This window comes from Topomyia yanbarensis, chromosome 2 (assembly GCF_030247195.1).
Source record: "Topomyia yanbarensis strain Yona2022 chromosome 2, ASM3024719v1, whole genome shotgun sequence".
Taxonomy (NCBI): domain Eukaryota; kingdom Metazoa; phylum Arthropoda; class Insecta; order Diptera; family Culicidae; genus Topomyia; species Topomyia yanbarensis.
Genome location: NC_080671.1, coordinates 170,130,103 through 170,153,574, shown reverse-complemented (window position 1 = coordinate 170,153,574; position 23,472 = coordinate 170,130,103). Strand labels below are relative to the sequence as shown.

Sequence of the window (23,472 nt, the reverse complement as noted above, 5' to 3'; positions counted from 1 at the left end):
GTGGAGAAAATAAGCTCACTCATAGTAGGTGCATACCAAGAGGCTCGTCCGCTTCGAGTTATGCGTGCTTCTAGAGGAACACCTTGGTGGAATACCGAACATGTTCGACTCAAAAGGTTATGTAGAAGAGCTTCGAATCGCAGACGCAGGTACGGCTCAGAAATGCACTTCGATCCTTCGATTAGTGGTTGAAAAAGCTTCTGCACAAATGACTCAAGTCTCAACAAGACTAATAGATTAAATAAGTTACTTTCGAAATCGAAAGACTTTTATGTCAGTTCAATTTGAACTGCTAATGGTGAATACTCGTTTGACGGAGATGTAGTACTCAACTGTCTTTTTCGACACACACTTTCCAGGCTGTACGGAGCCATCAATTACGACTGCCCCTGAGTTCTTTTCAGGTAGTACTGATTCTTAGGCATTTGCTCGTAGAATTGTGACAAATGAATCGATCAAATGAGCGAATGTAAGTTTTGCTCCGTATAAGTCGCCAGGAAAGAATGGAATCGTTCCAGTTCTACTACAAAAAGGATATGAACATTTCAAGCACATTTTACAAAAGATTCTCACTTGTAGTCTTGCAACAGAATACATTCCATTAGCGTGGCGGGAAATAACTGTAAAATTCATTCCCAAGAATGATCGCGTCACTTGTGAGGAGGCAAACAGCTTTAGACCGATCAGTGTGACCTCCTTCCTGCTCAAATCAGTGGAACATTTAAGCGACCACTATATTCGGGATGTTAGCTTGAGCGAGCACCCGCTGCATGCTATGCAACATACATATCAGCGGAGGAAGTCTACTACCACCCTGTTACGCAAATTTTTTCTCGATATTGAAGGTGCTTTTGATAACGAGTCTTTCGAATTCATTTTGGAAGCAGCACGAGGTCATGGGGTACCTTCATGTATCACGAACTGGATACACGCAATGCTTAGGAACCGACATCTGTGCACATCGTTAAGACAAGTAGAGATAAGGAAACTGAGTGTCTGCGGATGCTCTCAAGGTGGTGTGCTGTCACCACTTCTATGGAACCTTGTTGCCGATGGCTTGTTGAGGAAACTTAATGAGCTTGGGTTTCGCCGATGATTACCATATAATGATCACCGGTATTTGCATTAACACACTTTTTGATTTGATGCAACAAGCCATATGCGTTGTTGAGCAATGGTGTCTTCATGTTGGACTATCAGTTAATCCAAATAAAACATCAATGGTACTTTTCACACAACAAAGGATTACAACCGGAGCTCGTCCATTGCAGTTCTTGCACTCTGAAATTATTATCGCAGATCATGTTATGTACATTGGGGTAATTCTTGATTCAAAATTTAATTAGACAGCGCACATCGATTTCAGGATCCAGAAAGCCTTCGGCCAATGTAGACGGGCTTTTGGCAAATCTTGGGGACTCAAACCAAAGTACATTTAGTGGATCTACAGAACAATTTTTAGACCAATACTGACATACGGGTGCCTTGATTGGTGGCAGAAGGGAGAATTCATGACAATCGAATCAAAGCTAAACCATCTTCAGAGGATGGTCATGATGGCGATGGCAGGTACGTTCTCGACAACACCTACTGCTGCTTTAGAGGCACTCTTGAACATAAAACCACTACATGTGCTTCTAAAACAAGAAGCACTTTCTTGTGCTTAACGTCTTAAGATTACTGGACTCTAGAACAGTATCCCAATAGATCGTGCAATTAGCCACACAAGACTGTGGCACCAAATGATTACTTGGGATGAGTATACACTTGCTTCCAGTGACCTTTCACTCACATGAACTTTCAATGTGAGAATTCCTCTTCGCGAGGAATGGCTGTCTGGCTGGATGGAACGACAACTTGAAGAATACGTAGCTGATTATACTGCCGATTCTTTGTTAGAGGGCGGAGCTGGTGCTGGTGTCTATTGTCATGAAATGAGATTAAACCAATCTCATTCGCTTGGTAGATATGGTAGATAATGTACCGTAGTCCAAGTAGAAATTTTTGACGGCGCCGGTGGTTGAGTGGTAAACGTGACCGCCACTCATTCCAATTTGCCTGGGTTCAATTCCAGCCGAGGTCGTTGAGATTTTTCTGAGGTGAAAAAATCTGTGGTCACGTCTTCCTTCAGAAGGGAATTAAAGTCGTTGGTCCTCGGTCTATGAGTTTGGTGGATCGATATCTAGTCCAGATAGTGAAGTCACCTCTCTGTCGGTAAAGAATAAATGATCCAACTTCTATACACTTACTAACAAAAATATCCTCCTCCTGTGATACTTGTGGAGTGCGCAGTAGTATATACGGCCTCTAGCAAAAGCAAGTACCGGACTAAGCATTCCTTCCCTTTTCTTCTGCGATCTACGTTCGGGCCTGGCCGGCGCCGGTATTGATCAATACTTTAGGATTACCAGGAGTTGCACATTGAAAGATGTTTCGCTACTCCCAAGCATAATTATTTACTTATTCTCTGTGCAACTTCAGCTAGTCCAGATCGATAACCGAGTAGCAGCCAGGGGTGGTCGCACAAGCTCAAGCTCGTATTCCAAGCAGAAATTTTTGCGATTCTGTGTGGCGTACAATCAGAACTTCAACAGTGAATTTGCAGTAAAATAATCTATTTTTGCTCTGACAGCCAGGCTGCCCTGAAAGCACTTAGTTCGGCAGAGTCGAGATCGAAATTAGTAATCGCATGTCGAACTCAAATCTAAGAACTTAGCATTTCAAATGCTATCTACCTTCTATGGGTACCTGGTCATTCCGGTAATACTGGAAATGAATGGGCGGACAAATTGGCTACAGCTGGCGCTGCGACTGACTTCATTGGTCCAGAACCAGTTTTACCACTGTCGATAAGTTGGATAAAGCACAAGATTCGCTCTTGGGCTGTATTCGAACATACAAACCATTGGCGTAGCTTGCAAACTTGCGTTCAAACAAAGACTTTTCTACCGGATGTGAGTCCGAAAATGTCAAAGAATGTGTTGCAGTTTTCCAATCACAACTGCAGTATTCTAGTCAGGGCACTGACTGGACATTGCAAACTCAATTATCACATGGCTACTATTCAGTGCGCTGAGTATTACTCATGTGATCTTTGTGAATCCGAATACGGAACGTGATGTCATGTGATACGAAACTGCCCTGTAGTATTCAATTACGTATCCAGATTTTTGGTTTTCCATACATAGATGAACCTGTGTACAGAGAGCTGAAACCGAAGGATGTGCTATTGTTCCTAACCCAGTGTGGTAAAGAGCTATAGTTTTATCCGTATTTGAATGACAAAATATCCTTGGGGTGTTGTCGTTCTGTTATCTCAATATCCCCTCGGGGGTGTTTATATATGGTGAAGGCTCCGAAAATGGCAACCACAGGCGAAATTTTTTTCATCGAATTTTGCGCCAAACTGTTTTTCCGTGTGTATATAACCTCCAATAGAAAATCGCAATTGTACAACAAAATTATATGATAGCGAGTTATAGGGAATTAATTCTACTGTGTGAATATTTTTTGGCAAATTTTTCAAAACAAAAAATTGAAAAATGCTGTTGCAAAAAAAATGAATCTTTTGTTAACACAAGCCAAAAATTAGAATAAACTTTAATTGCATTATAAATAAGTTATTAGTTAGAAAGCATTTTTCACAACTACTTTAAGTATACTTCTAAATTTCCTAGTATTTTTCAGTCATAAATATAATTTTCTTATACAATATTAATACTAAATATCATTTTGACACAAAATGCTCTTAAGAAAAAAATTCTAAAATATTTTGTTTTTTTTTCTTCCTACAAAAAAAATCTAGCAGCGAAAATACGCCCTTTTAATAAGTTACTCACAAATACCAAACGCTAAAAAAACATTACACGTTTGAAATTTAATTAAATAAAAAAAGGTTTAAAAAATAATTGCATTGTGGAGGAAATAAAAATAAAAGATTTTATAACAAAAACTTGAAACATATTTAAAAAATCTTTTAATTTTTAATTTTAATCTATTTTTTTCTGTAAATAATTTAGTTATGAAATGTATTTCAAAATGTTTGCCCAATTCAAAAAGCTCATGAAAAATTGTCCTTCAAAATGCAGATGTTTTTAAGATATTTTAGATTTTCTTTCAACATAATGTGTTACTTAGTGAAATTACGACCTTTTCATAAGTTATTCAAGTTTGTTCATCAAAACCAATATGTTTTTCAAAATAAACATGAAATTTCCCATTAATACTCAGTTCCCAGATCAAGGATGATTTGTGTACCACTGTCTCGATATCCTTGCTTCAATAAAAATACAAAACTGTAATGTGACAGATTTTGGTTGAAACGTGACAGATCATTGAGTATACTCCATAAAATCGAAATAATAGTTTTTCTTCAGGAAAATTATATTTCAAACTTTTCTTTGTTTTCCAAGCTTCAACTTAAAGCAGTGTTCATGAAAATTTAAGGGCCAACGGAACAGACTTTTTCAATTTAGTTGGGTCACCTCTAAACTCACTGCGAAAATTGTGTAACGTGACAGACGTATCAAAATGACAATAAAGCGAAAACCGTTCATGATACAAAATAACTTTTGTAGAAAAAATGTGCGGCTTAGTGGCCTTAATAATGTGCAATTGTGATAGAATCTGATTTTATCGTTTTTACAGACTTATCTTATGAAATATGCGTGAACTTGTAACGTGAGAGACAGAAGCCTTGACCATATCCGCTCACTGTTTCAATAAATTCTAAATCCCTACGGGGGTTGGAAGTTTAATCCCTGCTATTGTAGCATCTACGGATCATTCAGCATCCCTCCGGAGGTGCAGAATGCTCTGTTTTAAATGTTCTGTGTCGTTATTTTCCTTACCCCTAACCTGATGACCACTTCCCCAATCCTTCCCATCAGGAAATGATGAAAAGACGATTCTTGGCAACGCACAAATCTCCGATCAACATGGGAATCGTGCCATTTGAGCCAGACGCAACCGATTCCTGAGCGTTTCTTCCTTCGAACCTCTTGCTCTGATATGTTGTATTTTGTCTTTAACGCATTTACAACACACTACTCGATCCATTATCGCTTTGATCAATTGTACAAACTTGTTCGTAAACCCACATATGTGCATAGCTAATCTAGATCGATTGTATCACGTGCGATTTTGAAATAATTAAACAGGTTATGAGTTGCCAGATTGTGTCGCATAGTGCGGTGTTGCGAATTCCCGCATCCGTACCGCGACGAACTCGTCGTTGAACCTAAACCAACAAGCCGAACAGTTTATCCAAACTTTGACTGCGTGCAAGGTTGATCAATCAAATCCTTAGTATTGTTTGCTTATTGCTATGAAACATAAGTAATGTATCCATGTTAGTATCAATTTGGTACTAAGTCGGTACCATATTCTGATGAGTCGAAGTCAACACGTAATCCATGATTTACTGATATTCACTTTAATGTGTTAGAGAGCAATATTTCAAATCGAAGTATATTTGAGAACTTCTTTCCGGCTTGTAACTAGCAATCAACGATCATTATTCAAGTTAACTGGAAACAATTTCTTTATACGCCAAATGACATCACGTTTTTGGACTGAAATTTATGCGGGATGCTCTTATTTGTCGTTTACGGCTAATTGAAATTTTCGTTATATATATTATATATTCTACCCACAACTTTGTTCGACACGTACTCGCATGTTCTGAAAGTACCGATAACCGGCAACCGCCAATGTCGATTCGTTTATTATCACCTTCCAAGCAGCGGTTCTATATTTACATGTTTGAGCAGTCAATCTCACCTCATCGCACACGTTTCTGTCCCGCGAGCTCAATAAGAGCGACATCAATCAAGCATTGTTGAACAATCTTCATCGACAAACAGAAAACAGTTGCTCGGAATACGTATATAAATCAAAAGCGCTATTTACAAAAGCACCGACACGTTTTCCACTGGCGCTGGGAGAGGCGAACCAAAAATTGCGTGACGAGTTTCCGTTTCCTCTCTATTAAGCAGAACGCATCTCTTCCTTCGCCGAAATATTAGCATACGAGCATACGAACGATGTTATATGTTTATCAAATTGAAAGTGCCCTCACATGATGTTATTACATGTGATGCTCGCAAATAGCCATATGAAAAAGGTCATAAATATTTTATTATTCTCGGAATCGTACTATAAAAGAGTAGTATAATTGCGTTTGCCGCTGTTATTTCTATGGTTAAATTAACTAAGCTATGTAACAAATTGAACCATAAATATTAGAATAATCATTATGTTTCGATAACACCTGCTGATGGAAAGAACATAAAAAGCCGAATTAAAATACTACCTGGAATTGCGGCCCATTTAATTTTGCAATAGAATGTATTGGACATTTATTGCGTACGGGAAGCAATTTGTAAGGTTCATCTAGAAAAGAATATATTAGAAATATATTCTTTTATAGATGAAACACCATACTTTGTTTATTCAACTATTAGTACACAGCTAAAAAGTAAAACTGGCACCGAACCTCTCATACGATCCGAAGCTCTCAACTTTCTTTATTTAGCTTGATGAAAAATAACATGTTCCGACGATTCGCTCTAATCTGGACAATTTTCTTCGATTCTTTGCAGGCATCGTCAGCACCGGCGGTGACGGAAATTCCGGCCTAGCGCAGCAACTAACCGTCATCAAAAAGTTTTCCCCAGATCCATATTTTGACTTCGACGTGCCCCGGAATATCACAACCCGTGTGGGTCAGACAGCGTTCATAAATTGCCGCGTCGAGCAGATTGGAGATAAATGGGTAAGTGGATGATTTTTCCCCTTCGCTAGGAATAAATTTCATCGGAGACGTGTTGTCATGGAAAATTGCCGCCGGAAAACACGGTGGCATTAAAATTGGCGGAAACGACAATCTGCTCCGGTTGCAGTATACTTCATGGAAGTGGATGGATTATCTGATTGGTGTTTCTTTCCATCGTAGCATCGGTTCGTGTTGTTGTGCTGTATTTAGGGTTCGTCGCGGTTGCGGTAATTACCGCAACCGCGCGGTATTTACCGCACCCGCACCGCAAAATCTGCGGTGCGGTAGGACATTTTTTCCCGCCGATGCGGTGCGGGAAAGAGCTTTTACCGCGCGGTTTTACCGCAACCGCACCGCAAAAAAAAATTGATAAAGTGATAATTTTGGTTATTCTAAATTGATTAACGGACTGCTATTACGAAAGAAAATCTAGCTGTGTCCGAAATATTTTGACGCTATTATTTTTACGACATATTTTGGACACTAGTTATTTTATACTAAGTAAGACTTCACAAACTAATCATTTCAAATACATAAAATGCAAGATCCAGATAGAGACAAAATTATTAGATCATTTAAAAACAATAAATTTTTACTCTTAAACCCAATTTAAAAGTGCATCACTTCTCCCGATTTCTGTTGGAAATCGTTGAATTATGAATCGTTTCCGATATCAATTTTTCACCTGTGAATTTTGATTAATTTAAAGAAATTAGAGATAAAATAATTATGCTGGGACTCAAACACAACCCAAAGAATATAATTATTTTCATCAAACCAAACGAATTTGAAGTAATTGACAGTAAAGGATACAAATGTATTAAATCGTCCAAAATAAGGAGAGGTCCAAATTAGTATGATTATTCTATCACTCGTTCATCAACATCGTATTTCTATCTTCTTTGATTGCTGTGTAAATTCAATGTGAGTCAATGCAGTCAACTTTATTGGACTCTTTCTCAAAAACTATGCTACATAACTTTTTTTCGCGTACTTCCATTCAAATTTACGATAGTTTTCTACCACATTAAGTCCTAAAATGTTTCAGTTAACCCTCCAGCACCCGCGCGAATGGTTTCCCGAATGAGCAGCCGCTGTTGCTGAAAGAAGATTTCGCTAGAGTTTCGGAAGGTGTTACACAAAATACAACGGCGCGTGTGCTGGAGGGTTAAGACTATTTTGTAGCTTTTTTGAAACTATTTTTGCCAAATACCACATCGTTTGACTCCTGTCCACTTTAATTGAAGTTTTTGCCATTTTTAGCAGTTTTTCTAATGTTCAGTAATTCTGTACCGGTTGAGACCGGACTCCTGATTGGATGTAATGTATAGAGCATTTTTTTTGTCAAATATGGCGTCGTTCTTATTGATGAAATACAATGCTTTTATTTCACTGTGTTGGAATATATGCGCTACTATATATAAGTACTGGTATTTCGACTTTAAATTGTTTTGTTGAAATTCCTTTAAGAATGAAAGGTGGTTTTTACTACGTAAATGCGAAAATCATCCATTTCATTTTCATATGTCAAAAACATTGAAAATATGAAAATTTAAACAAAAAAATATGCAACTTTATTTCTTATTACATTTTTATTCCACTTTTTTCAGTTAACTGAAGGGTTGCTAAAATAAAAGTTTTCCTATTACTGCAGTAAAACGTTTTTGAATGTATAATGTTTGCCTTAAAATGAACGGAATTTTATTAATAGAAAATGCAAAAGTTGATTTTTATTTCATAATATTTACATTCTGATGAGTCTCTTAAAGTTAAATTTCGTGTGAATAAGAATCACATTTTATTATATATGGTTACACAAATGTACAATTTTTCAACACTATTTTTAAAAATATAAAAAATTTACCGCATTTACCGCATTACCGCGCGGTGCGGTGCGGTAAATAAAGTGCGGTTGCGGTAAGCGGTGCGGTTTTGATATTTTTTTGCGGTTGCGGTGCGGACAATCCATTTACCGCCCACATCCGCACCGCGACGAACCCTAGCTGTATTGAGTACAACAAATGTTAATTTTCCCATGGTTCTCGTGCTCCTGTTCCCTCTTGCCGGTGCTACTGGTACCCACGAACATTGAACAGTGTTATTGTATAATCACCTGGATTCAATCAGTTTTAAAATTAATTCAAGTTTCTGTGCAGAATGTCAGAAAAGCCAGAATTTCGTTGTATATCGGAAAATCGATACTGGAGTAAAAAACAGAACACCAGTGTGCTAGAGATCATTTTTAAGAAAGAAGCGTTCAGGTTATCCGAAATCTTTCAGTCCAGAATTTCGATGGTTAAAACCCCCTCTAAATACAACAAAAATTAAGAACATAGAACTAGTGAATGAGATTTCCGCGCAGTCGATCCAATTTGCTGGTTGTAGTACCACATCTACCACAGTGGATGGCGGAGAGCGAAATCGGAAAATGAAAACAGCTTTCTAGTGCTTTGTTTGGGGCATCGTCATACAATGGTACATTTTCATTAGCATGTTTTACTTTTAATGAACTCGATTATTATTACAAAAATATTTGAATTTTTATTTTAGTGTTAGTTTTTGTTATAGAAAATGGTAACATTTAAAGGGACTTTTGAGAACAAGGAAAGAATTGGGGCTAAATTTTGGTATTGATGCCATGTAGATTGGTGCCATGCCATGTCATTTGGGATTTATAACATGTAGATTAAGGACATGTAGAGTTACCTAAAATCCCATAAATTAAGGCTTCATCGATATCTTCGAAACAAAAGGATGTAGTTCAAGATCCTCAATTGTTCAACGAAGATTGTCAATTTACGAGTGGCTACTAAAATACTGAAAAATATGTTGAAAAAAAAATCGTAGATGTCACCTACTATTTAGTCCACCTTAGCTTTAGAATTCGCCTATTCATTACTGGAGATGGAGTAATGAGAAAGAGATAGACTAATGAGAAGACAATCTCGTAAGATTTATCACATGAAGCACGCAAGAACTCTTGTATTTTCCCTCGAAAACACGGGAACTGCTTCCAGGATTCATCAAACGGAAAACTTAAATGGAGTTGATGATGTCCGAAATGATGAAGTTAGTACTCTTTGGTCAATTTGTTAATGACCAATGAATAATCGCTAATTCCACAACATAAACTGAAGCAGGATCATTAAGCTTGGGAACGGGCATAACATAAATGGTAAATGAATTGCCTTGCACGCAGATCACCTACGTTCGATCCCAACCCCGCACAGAAGGTTAGAGATTTTTCTAAAATAAATCCTCACCACAAGAACATCGTTAGAGAAAAAGTTTCTCCAAGTATCAGGTGTAACGAATTTTACGTCTCTGAATTACGATGTCTGTTTTGCAGTGGGTTCACGGTGGTACGCATTGACAACGCATGGAGCCTTCCCTCTAAATTGACATTTTCCATATACACGGGAATCTTAATTCTAATCTTAAAGTCACTTTCAACAACGTGTTTGAGATTGTTCTGCAAAATGAATTTTTCTGCTTGGTCAAACATATTGAATGATGTCAGTACTGCATTGCGTAGGTGCTAATGCTGAGGAAAGGTGATTTTCGAAAGCCAATGCTTCATGTGCATCTTTCGAAAATAGATCGTAGATCATTCGAACTTCTACGAAAATCGCCTTTCATGGACGTTGGCAAGATCTTTATCAATGCCATTCAGGTAGAAGTTGTAAAGAAGAGTCTCAAACAAAAACCTTGTGGACACAAGAAATTATACGAATAGTTATTTAGAATTACACGAAACTATACACTCAGGCAAAAAATACAGCGAATTTCATAGGGATATGGTATAATTTTTAACCACAAGTAGCACGTATGTAAATCATAAGATTATCTTATGAAACGGCATTTATTTTGTCAAATCGGATTGCTATGATTTCATGTTCCATAAGACATCTTTGAATTATCATAAGACAATATTATACATTTCTCTTATATTTATGAGAATCATAAGATGCTCGTTTGAAATTCTAGCGACTGGCATATGCAACAACTTATAAAATGTTAATGTAATCGTATGTTCTTCATAATAATCTTATGAAAACATAGTTTTGTTACTTTTCTAGTCATCATAAGATGACTAGAATCTTATGAATTTCACTATGCGTTTTGCTTAGTGTAGGAATGAATGGGGAAGTTTACCCGAGATAAAAATTGCTACAGAATCGTAAGTTCTCTAATTGGCCAAGATTACAGAAACCATTTGCTATTTGGAACGCATACTAGTTGAATTTTTGTTGAAAGCAGCGCAAGAAAATAATTCATCGCGAAAAGCAAATTGAATTTTAACAACAAGCCTTTACCTTCACCAAATTTTCTAGTTGTAGTAAAAAAAAATCGGCCGATATGAATTGTGGTCGAAAGCTAGTTATCCCGGTTTATGAATAACAATCACATTACACATTACTTGTCTCCATTCCCGTGAATCAATGCTTTTCTGTAGAAAACAGTTTTATTAATTCAATTATCGACTCTTTTCTAGATCATGTTGACTCTTCAAAATATTGAGTTTGTTTCTGTTTGGCCAAAGAGTATAATTTTGACACTACACACCAATTAATTTTTGCAGTTGTCACTAATTTTTCACTTTCAAACAGCTGAACAATCAGTAATCCAATCAGTAAAAGTTTTGTTTACTGATGATCGGTAAACTTTCAGTGACCACTCAATTGTCAAAATTTACTAACTTACTCATCACTAAATAACGAATTTTGGTAAAATTTACAAAAAAATCGTAAAAAATAAATCTAACTGTCAAATATTACAAATCTAGCGGAAATTTTTGCAAAAATAAAGGGTACTGACCAGTTAATGATATGCATAGAATACAGGATTGGTATACGTGCAAAAAGTGCAATATTGAAACACAATATAGATATTCTAATAACTTCTTGGAACATGTGAAAAGTTTTTGGAGTTGGATTCAATAACTGCACAAATTTGAGTAAGATTTTCTAATTCCATAAAATATCCCAATGTTTGTTTCACCTTCTTTGTCAGTGTACTGTCCTTTAATACTACTTTTCCGATGGATTTCGAGTTCATCGATGAACCGTCACACTATCGTGAGAAATTGAATGAAGCTCTGTTATAAGGTCAAAATAGGTATCAATTCCGTAGATTTCGCGAATTAATCCGTAGATCCGTAGAAAGGATAGAAATCCGTAGATATACAGGAAAATCCGTAGTGTTGGCCACCCTGACTCCTGCAGAGCTTTCGCACAGTAGTCTTTCCTATGTAATGGTACGCTGTCACTCAACAGAACTATTTTTAGGGGGCGGGCGTAGAGTAGTTGATAAATCGATTGCCTTGTACGCAGCGCACCTGGGTTCCAGTCCCGACCCCGCACATAGGGTTAGAAATATTTCATAAGAGTTTTTTCTAACCCGAAGAGGCGAATGACCTTAAGGTTAAAACCTCTACAATCGAAATAAAAAAACGAACTATTTTCCCTCTCATTTCCATGGTTTCTAGATTCTATGGAGCACACACCTATCCATGCGACAGCGCGCTTAGGTTCATTGTGTCCTTGTCGCCCGGTCCCACGAACACTTCTGCAGCTGCATGGTTGAAAACAATCCCATTTGATTTTGACGTCTTTGTTTATTATTTTCCACCAGCTAGTGATGTAGTGTTTGTGTCATGTGACGTGTACGTACATGAGCCGTAGAAAAGTCTATACACTGGTGAATGTATATTCGTAGCATTATGCCAGGTTCATTTATGCCGCCTAAAACAGAAGGGCTGTCTAATTTTAAAGTCAGGTTAATAATGAAATGATGTTTTGCTGTATTCTTATTTTTTGTTCTCTTCCTATCTTATCCACTACACTTTAAAAAAGCACTGTTTTTGAGCGACTTAGTGGAATGTTATATTAAACACTTTTTATGATTTCTTCCGTTTAATTCCACTGTTTTTTCGCTACAGCTCGAGCGATTAAAAGTACAAGGAAACCCTCATGGTCTTGTCAACTACGATTTAAGGCCATTCGGAAAATTAAGCCGGATCTCAATACCTTGGATAGCGATTTGGCGCAAAACTTCTTCATCGTCGATGAAATCTATTGGATTTTCAAATAAATTTTACAATGCTCCTGCTCACGGCAAGGTTGAAAGATTGTGTGAATAAGTTTACGAAAAAATATGATTTAACAAGGTATCTGTTCCTTCAACAGGAAAACAAGCGTCTTTGTGACACGATTTTTACGCTTCATTAAGTTCCAGGTCGGTCATTATGGTAGTATAATTGCTACAATTATACAACGACAATTGAGTTTATTAATCTGGAGCTTAATCCCGATCAGAATGAAATAACAAGATTGTAACAGAATGCAATTTTCGTAACATATTGTGTTATAAATTTGGTCTCGTTAGTAGTTAAAATAACAGAAAATTATAACAAGTAACAAAGCGAGGTATAGTTTTGAAATCTTTTTGTTATGTGTTTCTGATCGGGATCCGCCATACTGTAAGCAGTTCCGTCCAATAGAAAAAATGTTGGGCGATAATATAACTCAAACTAAAGATGAGGGGAGCAGTCACCAGCGACATTGGTCAGATAAAGAATTGGTGGAATGTTTCAGTTATTTTTTAAATAAACTTTGTTTCAACCTTAGATCATTTATTTATTGAAATAAAGGTAAAAACGCTTTTAATCCACCTAACAGTGTGATGAGACATTTCTTATAACTCTTATCACTCTCTTCGGATATTATATCGTTTGAGAACATTTAGAGCTTGATGCTTCGCGATGTTTTTGATAACACATACTACATGGGATAGTGGCAGAACTCAGAGAATCACTCAAATCAGCATAGGACAACATCAGTGCTAGAAATCTCAAACCAAATCAATGGGAAAGCGAAGAAATGGTCCATAAAATAGACATACAAACGAATTATTGCTAATGCTCTGTTAATAAAACATCCAAATTCCTCAATCAATGCATTGTGGTGGGAAAACTGAATTTTCCTAAAGGGGTTATATATTGTACTGAGCCAAAAAAAATCGATTTTTTTAATCGATTTGAAGTTTATACTTTACTCAAATTTCCAACGCGATTGAGAACTAAGAAATCTACGCTTTTTCTTGAAAAGGGCGATACTAGCAGTGATACCATTCAAAGAAAATCATCAGTGATTATTTCCAGACTTGGCTTTATTTCATATATAAGAACTATTGTGTTTTTACATCCTAGATTGCATGATTCAGTGATCGAAACCCAAAACTTCATAAAGTATTGGAAATTATTTAATTAAAATTTGTTTTTGCTATTGAAATTGACAAAATGATAGTATCGCCCCTTTGGCGATTGCTTTACTTTTTCAGTACCACCTATCAGCATTGAAGTATCGCCCTTACGTTTTTTACAATAACTAACGTTTTACACCACCGATTTAGTCCGGGTTTTTTCAATAGCGATCATTGTTACTATTTACAGTTGGTATCAGCTTAATAACCCTAAAAAAAATACGAAAAAAAACAGTTTCGCCTTCTCTAAACTGCTAGCAAGAAAAGTATCGCCCTGTTTGTTTGCATGGAACGTGGAGGGCGAAACTTTAAATAAACAAACAAAAATACAGTTTCGCCCGTTGTATTTTTTTGCTGTAGTTTAAGAAAGCAATATCGTAGAATCAAAATTTTTAGGTTAATTTGTTGCGTTTCAAAGCCCTCATTCGCATGTATGAAAAAAAGCCTTATGTTTACATTTGTAAGTATCGCCCTTTTCATAAAAAAGCGTTGAAATGAAATGGCAGCTCCTGATACCACGCTATCTCTGAAGTCAATGCGTGCATAGTTCCAAATTTTACTTCGACATCGACTTTTTCTAAAGGTGACGCTAATCCTAATGCCAAAGAACAAATAAAAACCTCTCGAAAACGAACCGTTTGGGAAAATCATCATCATTACTGGAATTTACATTTTCACGAAACTTTTCGATAACCTTCCGTCACTTGTGTTAATGCACTGGGTGCACAGTGCTCTGAAAATCTAGCGAAATCATCTTAGGGCACCAGCGGATCTAATTCAGAGCTATCTGCGCGACGAGTTAAATCTGTAAAGAATACTAAAAATTAATTTCTATTCCATAATTTTCAGTTCAGCAATTCGAGAGATCGTGCTCACCGCAAGCCATGAAAAATAGACTACGTTGTGAATCGATGGTCACTATTTATTAAAAAATCACGGTTAAATAAAAAATTAAACTGTTAAAAAATTTCAAATAGTTTACAATTTTCACAAACTTATTAGGAAAAATTGTTTAATAAGCTTTCATAATATTATGTAGGAAAAAAGCTGAAAATTTAAGTATTTTCTCTATCTGCAACATATAAACCCTTAAGTATACCAATTAATTGGTATACGAATTGGAATAGGTTCGCCAAATTTTGGAAGAAGTCTATAAAATAACCCCTTGAAAGCTACCTAAAAATTGTTGTAGTTCGATGCAATAAAAAATCCCCAAAAATGAAATGTACCTATTAATGTGAAACACAGTGAATAATACATACATTAAAAGACCCATTTTTATCAATCTCATGGTGTATTTTAGGCTGACAAAATGGGGACATTGACTAAATCGGGCAATTTTTTTCTTTATAATAAACTGAAGCTGTTAAAATATTCTTCTCGTCCCTTGATGTAGTCTGATAACTATTTCTGATTATGATGAACTTTTTATTTTTGCATATTTCCATCTTCATGATAAGGAAAACATGCGCAAGAAAAGATTTTCTCGAATTCAGACTTGCTCGTCTGCTAGAGCCCAGGCTGATAAAATCGGGGTTTCAATATATTATAATAGATATTCAGCATTCGAAGAAGTTTCTTGTGAACGAGTGTAGAACGACTTTGTTTCTACTTACTTGAAGTCAGCGGCGTAGCCAGAAATTCGGTTTGGTGGGGGTTTGGTGAAAATCGATCATACTGTCCAAACGGTATAATTCCGAAACCGTAATTTTTGAAGTTTTAAAATTATGCAGAATTATTTTTCAGAAAATAGTAACAGAGTTCGTGTCTTTAGCGAATTTGTTGAGACTTTATTGTAGTCATGAATATTAACCTGAGAAAATTCACCATAAATACTTCTTGGACGATATACCGTCAAAATTATTTTATCAAATGATGCGCTGTTTAACGTTTGTAAAACTCATCGAAGATACTAAACCTCCGAAATTGGCGGTTTCAAAATGATGCTATCTTGACCTTAAATTACTGTTTTTAAACATTTGACCTATACATATAATTGGTCATACAACAAAAATCAAATGCTCATCAAAATCGATAAGAACCTGCTAGAATCGAATGGAAATCGTATGGTGTTAAACCCCAAAACCTTCTCTTGGCTACGCCATTGCTTGGAGTTATTTATTTCGCATTTTCCGGTATGTTTCAGATCGATCCGATGGTTATAAGTTAGAAAAATTGGAGTCAGAAGGTTCGCACAAATGAACATTTTTGCACTGATAAGTTATCAAGTTCCTTCCAGACAACTTGGAAGTGTTCGGTGATTATTTCAAGCGGTTGTAGATAGTAAAATGAAATACAAAATTTGTTTTATCGAAATAATGTTTAGCTTATTTCAATGGATTATTACTATATTGAACAATAAATAGGCGACAAAGAGTAATCAACAAACAACAAGCCATAACTTTTAAAGTATTCAAAATAGATATTTGAAGTCTTCAGTAAAGTTATTCGCAAAAGTAAGAGCTACAAATTTTCTGAAGGCGTCATTTCGATATAATCACTTCCAAGAAAATTTGTGAAAATATCTCACTCATAGGGGGATTAATCAGCAAAAGCACAATACCAAAAGAAAGGGCATATTGCCTCCATTAAATTCTCCGAAGATACTATTGACCTAAAATAAGCCGTTTTGGCGTTAATAATAGATTACATGTTTTTGGTCATATTTCTGGCAATGGGAAATGATAAAAATCGTTCGTCCGCATTTAATGTTAAATATCTCTTTTGATAATAGTCCGATTTCAACAATCTATAGCTTGTTCGAAAGGTATTCGTTAAAGCTGTCTAAAAACATATAAATTGTCAATCTATGTTGTCAATTTCGGCAGATAATTTGAAAAAACTGCAAAAAACGTCATTTTTGCGCATTCAAGCATTCATATCTTGGAAACTAAACATCAGAATCAAAAACAAATTAATAGCGTTCATACTGTTTTTTAGTTCTTTCATTTAAAATTGGTTTGGATAAGATCGGTTCAGCCATTGCTGAGAAACACGAATGAGAATTTGTCCGTTACATACACACACACACAGACACACACACACACATAGACATTGTCCCAAATCGTCGAGCTGAATCGATTGGTATATAAGACTCGGCCCTCCGGGCCTCGGAAAAAATCTTGAAAGTTTGAGCGAATTCTATACATTTCTTTTATAAGAAATGTAAAAATGCACAAATTTGAAAGTGCCCCTATCCAAATATTCTAGCCGTTAATGCGTAGCATCCTGGTCACTAAATGGGTAAAATAAGCGATATTTTTACATTTCGAAACCTGTGTTCAAGAACGGTGGCAAAGATGTCACAATTAAGAGAGGGGGAAATTCTCAACAGCGTTTGAGTAAAAGCAACAAGCTCGACCAATAACTTTTTTCCTGATCCCACGAAATTATAAGAATTTATTATTGCTGAAATAAAAGTTTGATGCAAGTCCGAATAACCTCGTATGCTCATTTAGCACAAAAGTGGTGAGCGTCTTGAAAATATCTGTGTTTTCACCTAAATAAAAATCATTTCATAAAAAAGAAGCCGAGCCTCAAGCTTTGTAAAATACTTACCTGTTATTTTTTTTCACTTTTATTTGTGGCTTTAATCACGGTTTTACCAAAATGAAACACGTTGCATCTCCTTTCGAAAAAAAACAAAGAATGATAGGGCAGCTGACCCAATAGTTGTGATAGCAGGTATAGTTGTGATAGTGACGAAAATTTATTGTTTTAATCATATAAATAACGTTAGGACAGCAATTGACTCAATAGGTCGTTAACAAAAATGGTTAACAAAAAAAATGGTAAAAACAGCAATATCAGATTATAAATTTCATATTCCGAATATTACTTAGAATACTACAAGAATTTATGCAGTAATAGTATCAAATATCTGCATAAAATGCTTTTTCTTTGCGGACTACATAACGACGGTAGCGCACTAACTATTTCAGCAGCAGTAGTTTTTTTTTTCTAAGCGTATAACTAATTGAAAACAAAACCGACCGTGTATATTTTTACACATACTTTCTAACAAGAAGTTAAACTGTACTTTCCAATATCATACATTATTGTTTTGACTATTCATTCGCACAGAAACGTGTATTACAACTATTGGGTCAAGATAACCTACCATGTCGGTATAGTTGTAATAGTAGAGCCAGTGTTTTACTAACTACATAACTAAGTGAAAACAAAACCCACAATGCATATTTTTACATATGCATTATAATACTAAGCTAAACTGTATTTTCTTATATCAAAAGGTATAGTTTTGGCTATTTTTCCCATGAAACGTGTATTACAACTATTGGGCCAATACGGTCTGCCATGTCGGTATAGTTGTAATAGTAGTAGTTTTATTTCTAACTGCAAAACTAAGTAAAAACAAAACACAATATGTATATTTTTACATATACATATAAATAAGTTAAACTGAACTTTCCAGTATCAAAAAATATAGCTTTGGCTATTTGTTCGCATAAAAACGCACAACTATTGGGTCAAATCAGCCTGTCATGTTGGTATAGTTGTGTTACCTGTTGCATTAGTTGTTCTACCATTTCCGTTCATCTCTCACTCCAACTACCACTGATATGAGAATGAAATTAACTTGACACTTGTGTTTCTTTTTATTTCCACATACATACATAGTTTGGGAGTATGCAACATCTTTTTTTCATCCAATATATTCGGGTCGTTTTAACGAGTTTGACAACTTCAAAGTAACAAGTGAAAATGAAACTGATGAATTCACATGGTTCCCGGGAATTCAGATTTCTCCCCCGGTTCCGGTATGGGGACACTAGTTATGAAATTCAATGGAATACTGGCCAAATTGGTATAAAAATTGTTGCAATTGTCACAAAAATCTGTTATTCATCACTATAGGACCATATGATACTTTGACCTCGGAGCGGCCACCTACGGCCCCATGGGAACCTACTCCGGAATGTCCGTTTCGGGGTCAAATCATCAAATGATTTCAGGACCCGGTCCTCTGAAGCAATTCGATGGATTTTGATAACCATACTGCCAGTATTCCATTGAAATTCACAAATGATATTCCAATACTGGAACATCCCTCCGAAAAATCCGACATCCCGGCAACCAGATCAATTTATACGGTTCATTTTCACAGAGTCTAAAAGTAGGTGAATCCAAAACATCTAAAAGAGTCAAAATCGGTTAGAAAATGTCTTAGTTATGAGCATTTCAGTTTTGTAGGTACCCGGGTACCGTTGTCGGCCTGTTACGGGGTAAAAAAATTTAGAAGTCCTTCCTCAGGCCTCTGTTTTCCACATCATCAATTTTATTCCCCAAAAAGCTAAGCTTGGGGACGTTCTAAGATGTCACTAAATACCAATCACCAGCTTCGAGAAGAACACTGGAATTTCATGGCTTGAAATATGAAACGGTATCCGTGTACCCTGTCGGACACATTACTGTAAAACCAGAAATTTGAAAATAAATTTATAATTTGTTATACTATTTATACTATTATACTATTAAAATTTTATAATGTTTAATGTTCGAATCATTATATTTTTTTAAAATGGTACGAACTAACTCATGTAGATAAGCGAAAACAGATATTACAACTATAGGAACACTATCACAACTATTGGGTCTTACACAGCGTTTCTTTTTTTTAATATTTTGCAAAAAGTAGAGGTTTAAACATGTACGGATTTTTTTTAGCTGTAGAATTGAAAACTTTTCAATATAAATACAAATACAGAGCATATATAAGTAAATTTGAGTTAGTTTATTTTTAAAACTGCATAGGCGTTGGCATAGTTCACCCAATATTGGGTAATCTCCCCTATTCAGCTCTCAAAACAAATGTTTTAGAACGGCAGATCCACAAATATATACAGTCAGAAAGTCTTACAATTGTCTGAGAAATCGAGGTGGTCCGAATTGCTCCCACGGTCTTAATAGCTCTGGGTTTCCCTAAAAGTTGCCTTTTCCCACAAACCGATGGTAACCCATCTTCAAACCAAACCACACATAGAGCTCCGTATCAAAGATTTTCTCCAGATGACTCATTCTGCACAATCATTTTGGCCAGTGCATAAACATCCAACCTCCCATCGTTGGCAATCAGCGACTACGATAAAAATGAGTCATATATATTTTTTACTATGCTTTACCTTTTCATTCATATCAAACAATCATTTTAGTTTCCATTGAAAAAGACCGCCAAACACGGTCGAAACGTCGGGCAGTTTTAAAAATAAGTCGTTTGCTCAAGCTGAATTAACTGAGAAAGTCGTAAATATTCACATAAATTCCATTTCCAGTCGGTACAATACTCAAATTTAATCTACTTTTTTTGGTAATAAGAGTGATTTTTATCTATTGTAGTTTATCTCGATGTGTGAGCAACACTATGGTGATATTTTATTCTGTGACAAATAATATTGCTTCAATTGGAAATTATTCAAAATCTTGTGCTCAATGTTGTCTATTAAGATAAAAAGCTGATCTTCTTATTTGCATAATTTTAATGACGTATACTGTATCTATACCATGACTTTCAGTAAAATGAAATGAGCGTTGACACATATCTTAGGTGACTAATTGATCCGACATTGGATTGAGATAAATCCATCATTGGAAATGCGTCCCAGATAACCATTCGTGACAACTAAGGCTTGATTCAGTTTCAGCAGTATTATCCACTGTGCTAGGAACATGCGTAATCACGGGCAATTATTGATCCACCATTATGACGCTAATACTTCATAGGGGATTTGTCCATGAAAATAAAAATTAATATTCAGTATACAGAGCAACACTAGCGCACCAGGGATAAATACTGGTATATGAAAATGACACGGAAAATGTTTGGCTTTGAAATGCCAATCAACGTTACGCGGTAGGTGCTTTTATAATTTGATGCTTTGCCAATTACCTAGCATGAAATTTGATTCCGTGCGTGTTCTGCCATAATACTCATGGTAATTAAGTAGAGTTCGTCACATCAAAAATTAAATTTAGATAGCGCAATCGACACCGAGATCAAAGATGCGATTCGCAATTTAACGCACGATAATTGCAACAAATATCAAATTAGCCTCCGATTTAACTCAATTTAACGAACGTATATATTAGGAAGACTGCGTTCAATCCTCGGTTTCCGAATTTCAAAGTTTGTTCGGAAACACCTTATTAAAACCATTTCTTCCATTAATCATTTCTCATGGTGTACTCTAGGCAACAGTTGCGGTATGTATTTCGCTATGCCCGATTCAAGTAAACCTATTAATCATGTACTTCTTATGGGAAAGCATACTTCTATAGATGTTATATGCTTTTCGTACGGGCAGGCGTTATGATTCAACTTTCCCAGGCGGAACCTTCCACCGCAACCAATGAAGCGTTGGGACTAGCTCTCTAGACATACGAAACGAAGTGAAATGAATATTTTTCTTTATTCTATGATGCTGCCTTCTGTGGAAAATTTACATCCTATTTGTTTACTATTCTTCAACAGGTTTCCTGGATAAGAAAACGAGATCTACACATCCTGTCAGCGGGAATGGTTGTTTACACCTCCGATGAGCGATTCCAGGTGAGTGAGGGTGATTTGGAGTATGTAAATGAGATTGTTGATTAGATTATTTATAAGCTTTTCGTTTGATTGGCGTTCAAAATAGTATAGGTTGCACCAAAAGGTAGCGAACCTCTGAATAACCTCTGGTGTTTTATATTTTTATATTGAATCTCGTAAGCAGACAGATATGAATATGTATAAGTCTTGAAAAATTGATGACGTCAAGGATATAATGAATGGATACGCTCAGAACTGGGAGTTCAAAGTTTTCTCACATATTCATCCCAAACCCCTTTGTTCAAAAATCTTAATTTATTTTATTCATGTCTCTCAGTGCAGAAAACACTTTGGCGTACATATATAACGATCAACATAATACATATATTTGAACCTATTTATCTGTATCGTACAAGATATACCTGTTGAACATGGCACAGCAGAGACACACAGACTAAAAGGCAAAAAAGAATGAGTGGATGCTTGCTGAAATTATGATTAATGATAAAAGTAAACAAGAACATTGTTGATAGCAACACATATATTATCTTGGAGTAAGTCTCGATCAGTGGGTATGAACACACAAAGATTCGTCTTGATTAACCAGTTATAATTTTGGATGGATAAATTACATGAGTAAAGCTAGTACATCTGCCATGCGTAGGGTTCGTCGCGGTGCGGATGCGGGCGGTAAATGGATTTCCGCACCGCATCCTCAAAAAATAATAAAACCGCATTGCATTTACCGCACCGCACGGCGCGGTAAAATTGATATATTTTTGAAAACAGTGTTGAAAAATTATCCGTTTGTTATGCATGACCATATATAATAAAATGTATTCACACAAAACTTAACTTTGACGGGCTCCTTAGAATGCAACGTTTATGAAAAAAATCAACTGTTGCAATTTGTATTAATATAACTCCGGACATTTTAAAAAGATGATATCGAAACAAGGTAAAATATTGTCATTCCTCAAAATATTAGCATAGCCCTGAAGTCCTACGAAATGTAACTGAGTTTCATTATTATATACATACGGAAACGTTCTTCCGCAGGGATTCATAGGAAAACTTTTATTCATTTAATGTATTCCTCCCTAATATTTTCCCATATGCTAATGGAAAAAAACTTCAATTGAAGTGGGTAGGGGTCAAAAATTGTCCAAACTATGTGAAATTTGGCATTTGAGCTTTTTTTTTCAACCCCCGGTCGCGTTGGGATGGTGGGAGGGGGAGGGGGGGTTTGTCAGAAATACTACGTTATTTACAAGGGGGAGGTTAGAGTTTTGTGACAAAATGCTACGAAGGCAGAGGGAGGGGTCGAAAAACGCCGAAAAAGCTACGTCATTTGTGTACGGCCCCTAATTGTTTTTACTACCTGCGAGTGATGCTTCAAAGTGAGACAGTTTAGCATCTTGTGCACTGCCGTTATAAGCATATATGTCCCATATTCTATGGGATTCCCTATATACATGGCACAATTATGCTTAGAGCGGCAGTGTATGTCAGAAATATTATTTATTTAGCCCATTTATGGATCCAACTAGGAATTGTTTTCCGAGGATGTCATTCATTCCTTCCCAGTGCCTTCCATAAATTTGCTTCTTTTGGCGAGGTTCTTCATATTTTGAAGGAACTTTTTTGTTTTCTGATATAGTGGAGATGAATGTTGTCATTCATTTTCAACGAACACAATTGTTTTTGATACATGGCGATATCATTTTTTCGTTGTTGCGTTACCGTTCACACAGATAGTACCACGGCTCCTTCCTTCCATTTTATTCAGCGTTGACGACTCGTACACCGCCAGTATTTCCTGTGAATAAGTTTAGCGTATTCCTAGCTGTTGCAAGTCAGAACGCGAGTTGTGTTTTCCTATTACCAT

At 36.1% G+C, this 23,472-nt stretch overlaps 1 protein-coding gene across 1 annotated transcript in view; it reads left to right on the top strand.

Annotated features, from left to right (window-relative positions):
- LOC131682098 (zwei Ig domain protein zig-8-like) overlaps positions 1-23,472 on the top strand; it is a 141,163-nt gene that overhangs the window by 90,392 nt on the left and 27,299 nt on the right. Inside the window, exons 3-4 of the mRNA XM_058963310.1 lie at positions 6,603-6,775; positions 21,528-21,605. Coding sequence (XP_058819293.1) covers positions 6,603-6,775; positions 21,528-21,605 — 251 coding nt within the window. The remainder of the gene's footprint in view (positions 1-6,602; positions 6,776-21,527; positions 21,606-23,472) is intronic.